This window comes from Triticum dicoccoides, chromosome 5B, assembly GCF_002162155.2.
Source record: "Triticum dicoccoides isolate Atlit2015 ecotype Zavitan chromosome 5B, WEW_v2.0, whole genome shotgun sequence".
In the NCBI taxonomy this organism is placed as follows: Eukaryota; Viridiplantae; Streptophyta; class Magnoliopsida; order Poales; family Poaceae; genus Triticum; species Triticum dicoccoides.
In genome coordinates, this window is record NC_041389.1 from 56,509,495 (window position 1) to 56,525,747 (window position 16,253).

Here is a 16,253-nt window from a genome sequence, read left to right on the forward strand (position 1 = left end):
AAGAACTATGTAGACATGACCGAGACACCTCTCCGGTCAATAACCAATAGCGGAACCTAGATGCTCATATTGGTTCCCACATATTCTGTGAAGATCTTTATCGGTCGAACCGCAATGTCAACATACGTTATTCCCTTTGTCATCGATATGTTACTTGCCCGAGATTCGATCATCGGTATCTTCATACCTAGTTCAATCTCGTTACCAGCAAGTCTCTTTACTCGTTCTGTAGTGCATCATCCCGTAACTAACTCATTAGTCACATTGCTTGTAAGGCTTCATATGATGTGCATTACCGAGAGGGCCCAGAGATACCTCTCCGATACTCGGAGTGACAAATCCTAATCTCGATCTATGCCAACCCAACAAACACCTTCGGAGATACCTGTAGAGCATCTTTATAATCACCCAGTTACGTTGTGACATTTGATAGCAGACAAGGCATTCCTCCGGTGTCCGGGAGTTGCATAATCTCATAGGCGAAGGAATATATATTTGACACGAAGAAAGCAGTAGCAATAAAACTGAACGATCATTATGCTAAGCTAACGGATGGGTCTTGTCCATCACATCATTCCACTAATGATGTGATCCCGTTTATCAAATGACAACTCATGTACATGGCTAGGAAACTTAACCATCTTTGATCAACGAGCTAGTCAAGTAGAGGCATACTAGGGACACGGTGTTTTGTCTATGTATTCACACATGGATCAAGTTCCGGTTAATACAATTCTAGCATGAATAATAAACATTTATCATGAATAAGGAAATATAAAATAACAACTTTATTATTGCCTCTAGGGCATATTTCCTTCAATTCGGCCTCTCCCTTCCTTCCCTCCTCCTTCCTTTCCCCTCCGGTGAATAAGGAAGGGGGAGGCTGAATTGGGGGAGGCTCCCAAGTAGGATTCCTCCTACTTGGGGTGCCCCTTGTTGCCTCCTCCCTCTCCCACCTATATATACATGGGGAGGGGGCGCCTAGAACACACAAAAACATCAACTATTATTAGCTGTGTGCGGCGACCCCCACAATTTATGCCTCCGGTCATATTCTTGTAGTGCTTAGGCGAAACCCTGTGCAGATCACTTCACCATCACCGTCACCTCGTCATCGTGCTGACGGAACTCATCTACTTCCTCAACACTCTGCTGGATCAAGAGTTCGAGGGATTTAATCGAGCTAAACGTGTGCAGAACTCGGAGGTGCCGTACGTTCGGTGCTTGATCGGTCGGAATGCGAAGAAGTTCGACTACATCAACCGCATTGTCAAACGCTTCCGCTTTCGGTCTACAAGGGTATGTAGACACACTCTCCCCCTCTCGTTGTTATGCATCTCCTAGATAAGTCTTGCATGAGCGTAGGAATTTTTTTGAAATTGCATGCTACGTTCCCCAACACATCGGCACTTTGACGTCGTCATGCAGAACGATGCTGCGGTAAGGGAAGGATTTAGGCCACCTTATTCAACACAGTGCCGCACTGCACCAGTGCTACTAGACGAAGGAGAAGACCAACATGTGTGTTCTAATCAAGAAATAAATATGAGCCTAGCCCCTCGCCCTCATGACACTACAGCAGCCTAGCCCCTCGCCCTCATGACACTACAGCAACAGGCGGAGATGGGGGCATGGACCGCCATATCACCAGCGTTCACCAAGAGGAGGAAGAAACAATCACCTCCCTGTCGCCAAATGAAAAGAGAGTGAACTTGTGTTGTTGGGGGCGGGAAAGCTTCCTCTTTTGAGTAATTATCTTTTGCGTCTACACCTTTACTAAAATATTACGATACCGTTGCCCTTGGGGCTGCGTTTGTCATTGTAGCTAGTTATGACAATCTTGTTAGTCCAACCGGTCTTTGCCTATTTTATTGTTTGTTTAATCATGTGTTGCCTGCTTTCGTGCTAATAAAGAAACTACAACACAACGTGATTTTGCAATCATAAACTGAGTGCCGTGTTATTATGCTTGACGATGAAGAGCACTAAGTTAGGCTTTTTTGAATAGAGAAAAACTTTTCTGTTCAGACCAAACATGTGGATGGTAAAGAAAACGAGGAAATGACTTCTCTTTGGAACAATCATTGCGGCTGAAGAAAGAGAGCATGAAAGCAACTCTCCAAACTCTATAGATGCCTAATCAATACCGTGTGCAAAATGCTGAACAAACCATCCATTATATGTACGAGTAGTGTTGGGGAACGTAGTAATTTCAAAAAAAATCCTACGCACACTCAAGATCATGGTGATGCATAGCAACGAGAGGGAAGAGTGTTGTCCACGTACCCTCGTAGACCGAAATCGGAAGCGTTAGCACAACACGGTTGATGTAGTCGTACGTCTTCACGATCCGACCGATCCAAGTACCGAACGTATGACAACTCCAAGTTCAGCACACGTTCAGCTCGATGATGTCCCTCGAACTCTGATCCAGACGAGCTTTCAGGGAGAGTTTCGTCAGCACGACGGCGTGGTGACGGTGATGATGTTGCTACCGACGCAGGGCTTTGCCTAAGCACCGCTACGATATGATCGAGGTGGAATATGGTGGAGGGGGGCACCGCACACGGCTAAGAGATCAAGAGATCAATTGTTGTCTCTATGGCGTGCCCCCCTCCTCCGTATATAAAGGAGGGGGAGGAGAGGGCCGGCCAGGAGGAGGAGGCGCGCCCAAGGGGAGGAGTCCTACTCCCACCGGGAGTAGGACTCCTCCTTTTCCTACTTGGAGAGGGAGAGGGAAGGAAGAGGAAGGAGGGAGGAAGGAAAGGGGGGCGGCCCCCTTCCCAATTCGGATTGGGCTTGGGGGCGCGCCCCCTCCCTTGCTCCTTTCCCCTCCTTTCCACTAAAGCCCATTAAGGCCCATATACCCCCGGGGGGTTCCGATAACCTCTCAGTGCTCCGGTATTATCCCGATCTCACCCGGAACCATTCCGGTGTCCAAATATAGTCGTCCAATATATCGATCTTTACGTCTCGATCATTTCAAGACTCCTCGTCATGTCCGTGATCACATCCGGGACTCCGAACTACCTTCGGTACATCAAAACACATAAACTCATAATATAACCGTCATCAAACTTTAAGCGTGCGGACCTACGGGTTCGAGAACTATGTAGACATGACCGAGACACGTCTACGGTCAATAACAAATAGTGGAACCTGGATGCTCATATTGGCTCCCACATATTCTATGAAGATCTTTATCGGTCAAACCGCATAGCAACATATGTTGTTCCCTTTGTCATCGGTATGTTACTTGCCCGAGATTCGATCGTCGGTATCTCAATACCTAGTTTAATCTCGTTACCGGCAAGTCTCTTTACTCGTTCTGTAATACATCATCCCGCAACTAACTCATTAGTTGCAATGCTTGCAAGGCTTATATTGATGTGCAAAACCGAGTGGGCCCAGAGATACCTCTCCGACAATCGGAGTGACAAACCCTAATCCCGAAATACGCCAACCCAACAAGTACCTTTGGAGACACCTATAGAGCACCTTTATAATCACCCAGTTACGTTGTGACGTTTGGTAGCACACAAAGTGTTCCTCCGGTAAACGAGAGTTGCATAATCTCATAGTCATAGGAACATGTATAAGTCATGAAGAAAGCAATAGCAACATACTAAACGATCAAGTGCTAAGCTAACGGAATGGGTCAAGTCAATCACATCATTCTCCTAGTGATGTGATCCCGTTAATCAAATGACAACTCATGTATATGGTTAGGAAACTATCCATCTTTGATCAACGAGCTAGTCAAGTAGAGGCATACTAGTGACACTCTGTTTGTCTATGTATTCACACATGTATCATGTTTCCGGTTAATACAATTCTAGCATGAATAATAAACATTTATCATGATATAAGAAAATAAACAATAACTTTATTATTGCCTCTAGGGCATACTAGTATAACGCCCGTGCGTTGCCACGGGCTCTTCAAAATTTATAATCAGTATTTTTCATTTATCATCCCCTCATATTGGGTGATTATGGGGTGCTCTAATTAGAAACACAACAATCAAATATTAGGAAATTTCACCGAACGAACAACAACGAATAATATGATATCTATCAAACGAATAAAATGAGGTCATATTTTTGGTCCGTCATGCACTTCTGTTGAAAAGTGCCTATCCCTTTTAGAATCAACCCACTGTTTGCTCGCACGCAAAAAAAAATACATCTCTAAAGTGGGGAACCAATCGGTGCCAAAAAGAACTCAAACTCCTATCCAATCTCGACTTCGTGCTCTTCCACTTCCATTGATAAAGATGGGACGTCAAGGGTTTCATCATGAACCTCGAGCAGCCGCCGACATCCCTCCCCACATCTACCCCTACCCCCTGCTGCTGCTTGCACTGTCCTTGCTCCGCGAGGGAGCTAGGGACACAATGTTCTCTAGGATGGGCATGATCAGATCCACGAGGAGGCCACATTCTTCCATGGGAACCCAACCAAGCACACCACCCTCCGCAACCATCCAATCCCAGCCTAACAAAGTCAAGACCCGCCATCGATCCACAAATCAGGCTCGCCGCATCCAGGTTCACTGCAAGTCTGCGATGAGTCTGTAGTCGACATCTTGACTTTGGCTATCCCCACGGAAGAATCATCGGATCCTGCTTACTTTTACCATCACTTCGTCTCTTCCCAAGGCAGCGACACCACCCAGCCAATCACCACCACCGCTTGCGGCTTGCCTACATAAAATCATATGAGAAATCCCCACGGCGGTGTTGTAAGATCACCTTGGCGACCTCGACAGTGACCGACTGGTCTAAGATATAAGCTAGCCGCTCTTTGTAGAAACCAATAGAAGTAGGCATGTGACTCAGATTTGTTCTTTGGTGTGCATGCGTTTCTTGCTGCCCACCAGCTCTTGTCTACAACTCGCCTATATCTGTACCAGCTCTTGGTCTATAACTCGCCTATCTCCATGCTCGAGAATCTGGAGTGTAGTAGTTAAAAAAAAGACCAACTTTATACTCATTTGATAATTCAACGTGCATGGGCATGCACCGGATGGAATTCACGCTCTATGTAAAATCTGGAGTGTAATGACCGTGGTTGATGAATGAAAGTCTTATTTCCGCAAAAAAAGAAGTTAAAGGTGAATATATTCCTCATGTGTAGAGTACAAACAGAGCATATAGTGATTGAGGTGAATACATGCCAGTACTAAAATCTTCTAATTTCTTTTGATTGAATCCAAGTTGTCTCTTTTCTTTCGATTCAGCAAAGCTAGTTCGAATAAATAGGATTGTCTATATCTTAACTCCTTTGCCAATTAAGCTTCAAAATTGCAGTCTGATTCAGAAACAATCGAACGATTGTGTCGTTAACTCCAGGAGATTCTCGTTAGATCTTAGGAACGCTGCAAGTCATCATATCATATAAGAATAAGATCGACAATTGATATGGACAGATCTTACTACAATCATATTACTACTACTCGCACACTGATATGGACAGATCATACAAGATTGAAAGTACGTAAGACAAGGTCCTCTAGATTACGAAAAACTGTTTGCTTCGCCTCATGTGAGACGGACCCCGAGCTATTCTTCAATGGCACACCGCGCGCACATATTTGACGGCGAAGTAACTCGTTATCCTAAGGACGTCCCCGTCAAGCCGTCGACAGCGTCACCCTTTTCCATCTCCCCGGCTGGACCACGCCGAGTTTCCACCGTCGACGGCCTGCCGCCGCCGCATTCTGCTGCACGAAGGAGATCAACGACGGTTTAGACGTGCACGGGTGCAGCAGAGCAGATCGACCGACGGATTGGTTGACAACACGTACCGTCGTAGGCCGCGTGGCCGTGGTGGGGGGCGGCGGCGCTCGAGGTGCCCTGCGCCTCGCATTCGCAGGGCGAGACGGCGCTCGTGGCGCTGGTGCCGATCTCCTCCTCCGGACGAACGAGGAGCCAGCCGTCCAAGCTGGGCGAGGGAGCCAACGGTGGCCTGCAGCGTTGCTGGCTCGACTCCTTGCAGTAGGCGATCGCGCTCGCGACGGCCTCCTCCCTCGCCCCGGCGGTGCCGTCCTCGCCGGCGGCGACCCTCCCGTCCGGCTTCGTCGCCCGGCCCTTCCGTCTCCCGCGCCCGTCTGACCGCTCGTCCGCAGCACCGGCGCGCTGCAGATTTCTGGCGAACCTGTGCAGGCACCGCCTTAGCGCGTGGCCCTTCCGTGCGGCCGTGTCACCGCCCTCCCTCACCGGTGAGCGCGCGCTGTTCGACGAGCTGCTTCGGGCGCCGAGCAAGGAGGAGGTGGACGACCTTGACGCCGGGGAGGAGCCCGGGTCGGAGGCCACCTTAGCGTCGCCAGGGCCGAACGCCGGCGACGAGGAGCTGCCCTGCTCAACGCTCGAAGCGCCGTCCGTGGTCGCTGCCGTCGCCACGGCCGGCGCCATCGCCGCCCACACGGCGCACGGGAACATCCACGCCATGACGACCTGGAAGAAATGCATGGTGATCAGGAGCACTGGGGTTTGCTTGCAGGCCCTTGTGCACGTAGTACGTCCTTGTATATATATACACGTCGCGATTGCGATCGCGTTCGCCTCCGACTCCGGCGGTGGTTGCAGGGGGGGCACGGCGGCGTCTGCGGGCGCGTGATTTCCGAAATCCGAGATGCCACAGCGAGATTGCCAAAATCCTGTGGCTAATCTATGGAATACTCCGGCGGTTCCTTCCATATACGGAGGGAGTACTAATTACTGCACGGTTTAATTACTCGATCGTTGATTTATCGGATGAGCTAGTAATGCGGACGGATCGCTGATTTATTACCATATTCGATATTTCCTGAGTTATGGCCTTACCATACCTGGATTGATTTATTACTATACGTGGATTAATTATGATTTATTACTATATGATTTATTACTATACGTGGATAGCCTTACCATACCTAGTGGTAATTTAAATTTATTACCATATTCGATATTTCCCGAGTTATGGCCTTACCATACCTGGATTGGTAGCCTTTGGGGTAATTTAAATTTATTACCATATTCGATATTTCCCGATTTTTGGCCTTACCATACCTGGATTGATAGCCTTTGGGGTAATTTAAATTTATTACCATATTCAAAATTTCCTGAGTTATGACCTTACCATACCTGGATTGATTTATTACTATACGTGGATTAATTATGATTTATTACTATACGTGGATAGCCTTACCATACCTGATGGTAATTTAAATTTATTACCATATTCGATATTTCCCGAGTTATGGCCTTACCATATCTGGATTGATAGCCTTTGGGGTAATTTAAATTTATTACCATATAAGTGCCATATTCAAAATTTCCTGAGTTATGACCTTACCATACCTGGATTGATAATTAATATACGTGGATTAATTATGATTGATTACCATAAATACGTTGGGTATTGCCGGTCAGACGAGAAAAGAGAAAAACCGGTGGGAGGGGCTGGTGGGAGGTGGGACGAAGAAAAACCGGTTGAAAATAAACCGGTTGAAAATAAACCGGTTGAAAGTGGGGGGGACTATTCAACCAATTCGTCCATTAGGAGTAGAGATTTCCTTCAAGTAGATGGTCGACTTTGGATGGTATGGATGAGTTCTCTTATTATGAACTTTCCGTAGACATAATTTTCATTGACTATGGTTTCCCGATATAAAGATTCCTGCTCGTCTTAATGAGAAAGCTAGCTGCATATATTTGCTCTAGATGCGAACTGATCCGGAACTCATAAGCGTAACAGCTCATCTTAACGAGAAAGCTAGTTGCATATATTTGCTCTAGATGAGAGATGATCCGGAACTCATAAGCGTTGTTTCAGGAAAGATTTGTTGTCAAATGGTCATATTTCAGAAGGGCGTTCACCATGCCCTAGATTGATATAATGAGACCATGGTCTAAGTTTGACAACACCCTCAATAAATTGTACTCCAATAAATGAAAGTGAAAAATAAGCTATTTCTTTCCATAAAACAAGATATATTCCTTCTTTTTCTTTTAACATAAGGTCCATTAGCGCAATTTTCATGGATAATCAAAATCTTTGTTTTTTATTTCGTTGACCTCAGCACTTGGATCTAGGATCAAAAGAGTATGAGTGTCCAGCGAGACTCTTTCAATCTCCATGGCAAGCCTCTTCCTCCTTGTCTGATGTTGACAAGGTTTATGTCAATGATGGTGGGCCAAACGTCGCCCAGCGATGTCATTGGCTGCTTTTGGACCAAATTTCAATCCAAGTTTTTGTCTATGAAGGCCCTGTTTGTAAAAAGGAAGGACATGGATATAATTTTTATCTCTTTCAGGTACCCTCCTGTAGTGTTGTATCAGTGTCACGATTTTCGGGTCCTCCTCCCTGTTAAAAAGAAAGGAAATGAATCACCATCAACTCATCTATAACAATAAAGATATTTACATGCGATGGGGTTGTTAGTCGAGCTTATTTCATCGGGTGTGTATGAACCACCATCAACTATCCTATGTCGACGGGATATCTTTACGTGTGATCAATTGTTATTGTTTATCCGTCGCAAAACGAAAACTCACCACATGCAATAAAAAATTGCCCCGTGAAAGAAGAAATCATTAAACAAAAACCTTGATGACCACTGAAAAAACCAAAGGTTTTACTGAGCAGGTGTCAATTTGGAAGGTTCAGTTCAACATCAAACACCCGGAAGTTTCCGTTGGTTTCTCCTGTATTGTTATATCAATTTTGCCATAATATGCGACTTTTGAGACATCTCCCCTGTCAAAAAGGACAAAGTTGAACCACCATCAACTCATCCTACAACATTAAAGATATTTACGTGTGACTGGGTTGTTTGTCGCGTTGGTTTCATTGGGTGTGTGAACCACCACCAACTAATAATCTTATAAGAGCATTACTAGTAGAACCCTCAAACCCTCAAACCCTTGTAGCAGTTTTAAGGGTTGAGAAGTGCCAGTTTTTGACACTTTTAAGGGTTGAAAAATAGGGGCAAAGACTAAAACCCTCAAACCCAACCCGTAAACTGCTTTAAGGGTTGGATTTGAGGGTTCTAGTCTTTGCCTCAACCCCAACCTTTAAAACTGTCATTTCATATATCACACATTTCATCACATTTCATCATATGACATATCACAAATTCCATCACAATTGACATAAAACAATAATCATTCTAGTTATTATTACAACACCGAATAAAACAATAATCATTCAAATTATTACAACAATGTTTGAGCAAATAACACTAATTGTTCGAATCAAATAGGACATCGAAAAGGAAAAAAAAGATACATCATGGGCCAATGCGCCGCCCATCATGGGCCGGGGCGGTGCGGGACGGGGTGGCCGGAGGCGGGCAGGGCGGCCGGAGCGCGGCCGGAGGCGGGCGGCAGGGCGGCGGATCTGGGGAGGGAGCTGAAAACTCCCTCCCGCGCGAAACTCCCTCACGCGCGAAGAGGAAACCGGGTCGACGAGGGGTTGGGCTGCCAACCCCTGTTTCTACAGGCCGGGAAGGAGTATAGGGGTTGAGCCTCTAAAAAAATTTAAGGGTTTAAGGGTTAAGGGGTTCTATTCTTTGCGATTTTTTTGTCTCAACCCGTAAAAAAGCGGTTATTTTTGAGGGTTTGAGGGTTTAGGGGTACTACTAGTAATGCTCTAAGATATCTTTACGTGTGACGGGTTGTTTTTCTGTCTCAAAGTAAAAAGCTCACCATATGCAATAAGAAAATAAGGCTATTGAAGAAACCATTAAACAAAAACCTTGATGACCACTTAAGAAACCCAAAGGGTTTACTGAGCGAGCAGGTGTCAGTTTGGGAAGGTTCGGTTCAATGGCTGCAAACAAGCACCCGGAAGCTTCCGTTGGTTTCCATCCGTCCATCCACTCGCCGATACATATACGAAAACACCCCTGAGAAACCCGAGAATACCCTCTTATCCTCTCTCCACCTCTCTTTCGCGACGTCGTCGTCGACCCCTCTCCGCCGTACACGCCCACCCTCCACCCTCCACCTAAGCGCGCCAGGGAAGGAATTCTCTCGCCCCCTCGCACCCGCCGTCGCCGTCGCCGCCGCCGCCTCCGTCCTCCGCGGGGCGGGGATCCGTCCGGGCCCGAACTCGACCCCTCTTGCTGGTAAGCGCCGCCGCGACGAACCCTAGCCCCGCTCCGGCCGTCCAAATATCATCGCCCCATCATCCGTGTCGCGGATTCGCTTGCCGCGCGGCGGAGTAGTGGTTAGCGGCTTGTTTTGGGAACAATTGGGGGTTCAACTGATTGAACCCTTGCCCCCGCCCCTGTCCATGTGTCTGCGGTGGATTGATTGCGCTCTTTGCTGGCTGCGGAACTCAGTCATGGCGTGGGGCATCGATCGCGGACGCGAGCCTTGCAGTAGTACCTTCGCAGTAGTGGTTTTCAAATCTCAATTGACTGATGCGGTGTCGCACAATTGGCTTCCTGTATGTATACATAGGTCTGCCTTGTTGCCGTGGCTTCAGTGGCCATAAACAGAAAGAAACTTTTATTTTGTGGGGAATAAATAAACAGAAATAAGCTGTAGTGGGGTCTTGCCAGAAGCTCAGTTTTCTTTAATTTTTTTTCCTGTTTCCCGTTTCAGGACAAAGCCTTTGCAGTTTGGTCTCAGAGAAGAAGATATTGGCGTGCTTTCCTACTGCATCATGGAATGAGGGTCTTGATCGCCGTGTCTTTTCTCCGAGCTTGACACTTGTTGCGCTTCGCCTTGGAAAGTAACAAACCATGACTTCTGTCGCCGACGGTGTTTCAGGTATGCTTCTGTATTAAAAAAGCACGCATACGGATATGGACACACGGACATGGCGGTACGCATACGGGGACATGGGATACGACATTTTCGAAAAAGCCGCCATTCGGGGATATGTCGAGTATATATATAAAAAATTAAAACATGCCCTGTAATATAGAGTGAAAAGAGGAGAGAAACAGAGATGAGATCAGAATACTGTCCCATTTCCATTTGTTGTCTCCTTTTTCAAGTGCTCAACGATTGAATTAATTGATCCTCTAGACCCATGCCATTGCAACTTGCAAAATACATCAAATGCTACTATTAGTCTATTAGAGAGTAGAGACTGGAGAAGACATGCAGCAGAGGATGCAGGTATAACTTTCACCCTCACCCATGGACGATTGGCTACTGGCGGTGGCGCTCTGAGACGCCTTGCTCCCTAACATCAAGCAACAATCAAAACAGCAGCCCCAGGCACCAGCATGCAAGTGAGCAGCAGCTCAACAGCAAGAAATCAAGCAAAGAAAGGAAGAGGTTGAGGAGAGGCTGCTGGGGTTATCTGCTTGTTGAGCGTGGTTGCCGTCAGGAGATCGAGTCCATGCGGCGGCGGCGGTCGAATCCGGGGGGCAGCGGCGGTGATGGCGTTTTCGATTGCGAGCAGCGTTCCTTCCGTGGCGAGCGTGTGTGCGACCCTGCAAACTAGGGTTTGTACAGGGCCGAGGCTGTTATTGGGCTTCCTGTGTCCCCAACGTATTCCATACGTATCCTAACCGTGTCTTTGTTTTTTCCCTTTTCTTATTTCGGAAACCAAGGGATACTGGGGGATATGCTTATCCCGGCGTGTCCGGTCGTATCGTCGCGCCCCGCCGAATTAGGACGGCAGTTTGGCAGTTTTGTCCATGCTTTGTAGCTTTTGTCACCCACTTCTTTGCCATGTCAATTTTGAACCATAGCAGTAGTAGCTACTAGGTAGGGCAGTGTGCGATTGGAATTTTGACCATAATTGTGATGCTTTTTATAACTCTTGGCTCATGGAATTGGAGCTTTGGTGTATGTGGGAATTGGGATATTGTATTTGTAGTTGTGTACCAGCACTGAATTGTGTAGCATTACACGGTAGTATACCAGCTGTCATGTCTAATAGCTGGTAAGATTACTGGACATACTGGGATTTCATTCCTTATCTGTTGGAGTATTATTCTGCAGTATTTGCATCCATATCAGTTGCCACATTCCAAATGTTGACATGTTGATAATACCTACACCATAAATTCCCAGTTGTTCCATTTTTATTAAACATACAAGGAGATCCAATCAACTATGCCTGTCTCATTTTTATGCAACAATTTCTCGTGCAGGTGATCATAGAGCTGATGAGCAACAGCAGAAGCAAGCTGCTCAAGGGAACCAGGAAGAGGCCCCAGCTACTAGTATAGGTAGTCAGGCAATGGTGGCAACACCTGCCACAGATTATGTCACACCCTATGGCCACCAGGAAGCTTGCCATGCAATGGTATGAAACCTGTAACTTCCCATTTTTCTTCTTTATTGATTGGTACGACCACCCCTGTACACTTCTCAGATTGTAATGTCTTCCACTGAGCCCTCGTTTAAAGAAAGATCGAGGATTGGTCATAGTATTAGTTGGAGCAATGTAATGGATACCCATAAGGATCACTATGGGTTGGTCGTTCTGTATGGATTCTTCTGCCTGACTACCTGTTCTGCATTATATTGATAGGCATTATTTTTTCCTGGTTGAAGCACATTAAATTAACATAAATAATATCGGAAATGATAAATCCCGAACGTTTGGGATTTGCCCATCGCAAATTGAACGTTTTTTATGGCAACTTTAGTTGACGCAAGGATGGCAAGTTCAGTTGACAAGCACGGCAATTTCCTGGAAAAAACAAACTGAGGGTGGAACTGCCACCAGCTACACTTGCCATCTCTTGCGCATATAAATTGCCACAAAAAACGTTCGATTTGCCATGAGAAAATCCCGAACGTTTGGGACTTATCAGCGTCCAATAATATTAGACGATATTGAGGTCAAAACTTGTAAAAAATGGTTAGGTTAAACTTTTTTTAGAAACAGTAGTTAGGTTAAACTGCATCATTTCCTTCTCGTTGAGGTGATATATGAGATTTTGTTCCTTTTAAGGTAGACACTTTTGTTAAATTGTTAATTAGACGTGCAATGTTGATTATATCCATTGCCACAGTTCGCATATCACATTTCCTTGTCATACTGATTGCCCATGCCAGCTCACTGATCACATAAAACTATTTGCCTGTTGCAAACTCCATACATGGGTTGCATCAATTTCTCGCTACCTCTTCTGCATCCAAATATATTCCTCTCTGCTTCTAGCTTTAATATTTTGGTTTAGAAGATTTCTTTGTCATGCTTAAAGCAACTTAATTTTTTTTAAATGTAGACTGAATGTGTTAAAAAAGCGCTGCCATTTGTTCTAACTGAGCAAATTCCCATGCCTTCCCTGGACAGATTATTGCCTCTTCTATTGCTTTCTTGTTATGGATTTTTATTGTATTTCATGCATGATGCTGGAGTTATTGTGCGAAATTTGTTGGCTAATCCCACATCTTGTGCTCAGCAGGGTCAAATTGCTTACCCAACTGTCGATCCATTCTATGGAAGCCTTTATGCGGCCTACGGTGGACAACCTATGGTAAGCTCTTGCTACATGGTATAGCAATATCCGTAGTATAGGCCACAAGTATACCTGTGGTTGGTATGTCTAGGCCTACATTGAATATGCCCACATAGCCGTCCTGGTCCTTAGCAAGTGAGAAGTAACTTTGCATGATCGTAGACCTTGCTATACTATTGTTACTCTATTCAAATTAGTTCAGCTCATCAAACTGGTGTGTTCTTCAGATGCATCCACCAATGGTCGGAATGCATGCAGCCGCAATACCGTTGCCTACTGATGCAATTGAAGAGCCTGTGTATGTGAATGCAAAGCAATATAATGCCATATTAAGGCGGCGCCAATCTCGGGCTAAAGCAGAGTCAGAAAGGAAGCTTATCAAGGGCCGCAAGGTAAATGCCTATAAGTGTATTTACGTTACTGTATAACTTGAAATTTGATTAGATGTTTCTGTTTCTGAAGCTTCAGTATAGTTAAGAGTTGGTCGGAAGCACAAGTGCACAACAATAGGGCAAATAATCAAGTGAATTCTCCATTCTACATACCCTACCTCCACTGTGAAGATCGATCTGCACCACGTTTTACTATCTTATTAGGGTGAACATCATTTCATTCTTCTGCTATATCTGTATTTCAATACACCAAGTTATCAATGGCAACATAAAAATAGTAAGGATTTGGGAATAGAAGCAAGTTGCTACACATTGACAATTTCTGATATGGAAGAAGGTGGATTTGCGCTCCTTTGTTCATCTGGGAAGTTGCTAAGCTGGAGAGAATTGAATTTGTTAGTAGGAATGTAGTAAAAGGCAACCCATAAATTTCAGTTTTCACCTGGGAAGTTGCTAAGCTGGAGAGAATTGAATTTGTTAGTAGGAATGTCGTAGAAGGCAACCCATAAATTTCAGTCCACCTGGGAAGTTGCTAAGCTGGAGAGAATTGAATTCGTTAGTTGCTCTCAGTTTTGAACCTCGACACAGAGACTGGTGTTGGCATTATCTGCAAAAGCTCATCTAGGACTTGCATGAACCATATACTGATGTTTCCAGTGCCAATTTGCTTGCAATTCTTATTCTTGGGTAGCATGTGGGACGATTATGCTAATGTTCATTCTTGTGGCTGTCAAGTTTGTGCTTGTTGGTATCCCCTTTCTGGATCTTGTAATGACAATAACTGACATGTGCCTACATTGTGCAGCCATATCTCCATGAGTCAAGGCATCAACATGCCTTGAAAAGGGCCAGGGGAGCCGGAGGCCGGTTTCTTAACGCAAAGTCAGACGACAATGAAGAGCATTCTGATTCCAGCTCCAAAGACAAGCAGAATGGCGCTGCACCCCGCAGCAGTGGCCAATCCTCCCAATCTCCCAAAGGCGCAACTTCGGCCGATAAGTCGGGGAACCATGAATGAGATGCTAGAAGGTCCGCCGGACGCGACGATCCATGCCAACAGTTTTGTACAGTATATATATGCTAGTGAGCGAGAGAGAGTCGCGCCGGCGGGTGCCATAGGATATATCCGCTCTGCTCTATAGTAGTGGTAGACTTATCGACAGATTTTTTTTGCAGCATATTGGTCCGTGTTTGCTGGTTTGGTTTCTACATTCTGTACAATGACTAGTTTTTTTTTTTTGTGGTTTTTGTGTTCCGGGGTTAGCCGCGGGTTCGGTCAGGAGGCTTTTGTAGCTTATAAAAGAAGTATAATTAGTGCTACATTGTTTCCTTTGGTGTGGATTTGGTCTCTTAGCTGTGCTGCATCCTCATTCGCGGTGCAGAAAATAAAATCTGGGTATACATAATGGCTTGGCCTGCAGCTTTCTTTGGCCTTGATTGCATCCGCTGCAAATGATGCTCTCATGTTTTGGTTGGATGTTGTTTCCCTGCATGATTCGGAGCCTCGCGATAAGATGTTTGCGTCTCTCTCTGGTATATATCTTGTCCATTGAGTTCAGTTGCCTGATGATTATCAGAGACGACTGCCCTGAACACATTTGGACCCTGGTAGAGAAGGTCAGTCAGGCCTGAATTAGCAACCACACTTTTGAATCTTACTTTCCTTTCCCCCCCTCATGGACATTGCAATCATACTGTCATCACATGAACATTTGAATCATGGCTTTTTTCCCCTCGATAAGATGGAAGTTAACAGTTACTGTTACCAAGAAGAATATAGAGGCTTTCTCGAGAACACTGACTGAGGCATATACTACAGTTGGGGTACATCCTTTCTTGCACGAGCACACGACGCCTTTTTTGCTTGCAAAAAAGAAGCAGAAAAGAAGAGAAGCAAAGAGCATCTCCATGCTCCAACGTCACTGTCTTGGCGATGCGGATGAGACGGTAAAAATATTTTTTCTCTCGAGGGGAGAAATGACCATGCTGTAAATTAAGAAGTATGTAATGGACAGTGTTAGTAACAAAATTATGACCTCTCTGTCCTTGGTAACAGGCATGCAGATGTGGTCTAATTAGGTCGCCATCTGAACTGGAACATGCCTGCATCTGCATCTGCATCTGCGTGACACTCAATCAGTTGCAATGGCCCAGGTGATTAGCTTAGGCGGCACTCTGTTATTATGTCAGGTGCTCACCAATGGCCAGACACGGGCTGCCACGTCACCGTACTTCTCCCTTAGCCCACAAGCTACTTATATACGTATACTACTACTAAGAGAGCAAAGGAACCTCACACATAGGATTCCTATTTATATCCTGATTAAACATGCTCATATGAAAATGCATAGTCTAGTCCCATGTAAGTACTGCGTGTCCCGACACTAATCATGCGCCCCCGCATGCATTTAGTCTAACCATAAAATCTTCAGGTCAAAT

The 16,253-nt window shown here is 45.5% G+C and overlaps 1 protein-coding gene across 2 annotated transcripts; it reads left to right on the top strand.

The window, feature by feature from the left end:
• The first annotated feature begins 9,907 nt into the window (after nt 1-9,907).
• Nucleotides 9,908-15,220, top strand: LOC119307342 (nuclear transcription factor Y subunit A-7-like). 2 transcript variants are annotated; one of them, XM_037583421.1, is made up of 6 exons: nt 9,908-10,113; nt 10,595-10,762; nt 12,103-12,257; nt 13,366-13,440; nt 13,650-13,814; nt 14,620-15,220. In XM_037583421.1, the coding sequence occupies exons 2-6, from the start codon at nt 10,735-10,737 to the stop codon at nt 14,830-14,832; spliced, it is 636 nt and encodes a 211-aa protein (XP_037439318.1). In that variant the 5' UTR covers nt 9,908-10,113; nt 10,595-10,734; the 3' UTR covers nt 14,833-15,220. The 2 variants fall into 2 exon arrangements, with proteins under 2 accessions (XP_037439318.1, XP_037439319.1); XM_037583422.1 differs by having other exon boundaries at nt 9,911-10,113; nt 13,369-13,440.
• Nucleotides 15,221-16,253: the final 1,033 nt, after the last annotated feature.

Excerpts from the sequence above, each read along its gene's own strand:
- LOC119307342 (XM_037583421.1), top strand. The coding sequence starts at position 10,735 with ATGACTTCTGTCGCCGACGGTGTTTCAG. Across the intron at positions 12,258-13,365 it reads AGGAAGCTTGCCATGCAATG|CAGGGTCAAATTGCTTACCC; the intron begins GTATGAAACCTG and ends TCTTGTGCTCAG. Across the intron at positions 13,815-14,619 it reads AGCTTATCAAGGGCCGCAAG|CCATATCTCCATGAGTCAAG; the intron begins GTAAATGCCTAT and ends TACATTGTGCAG.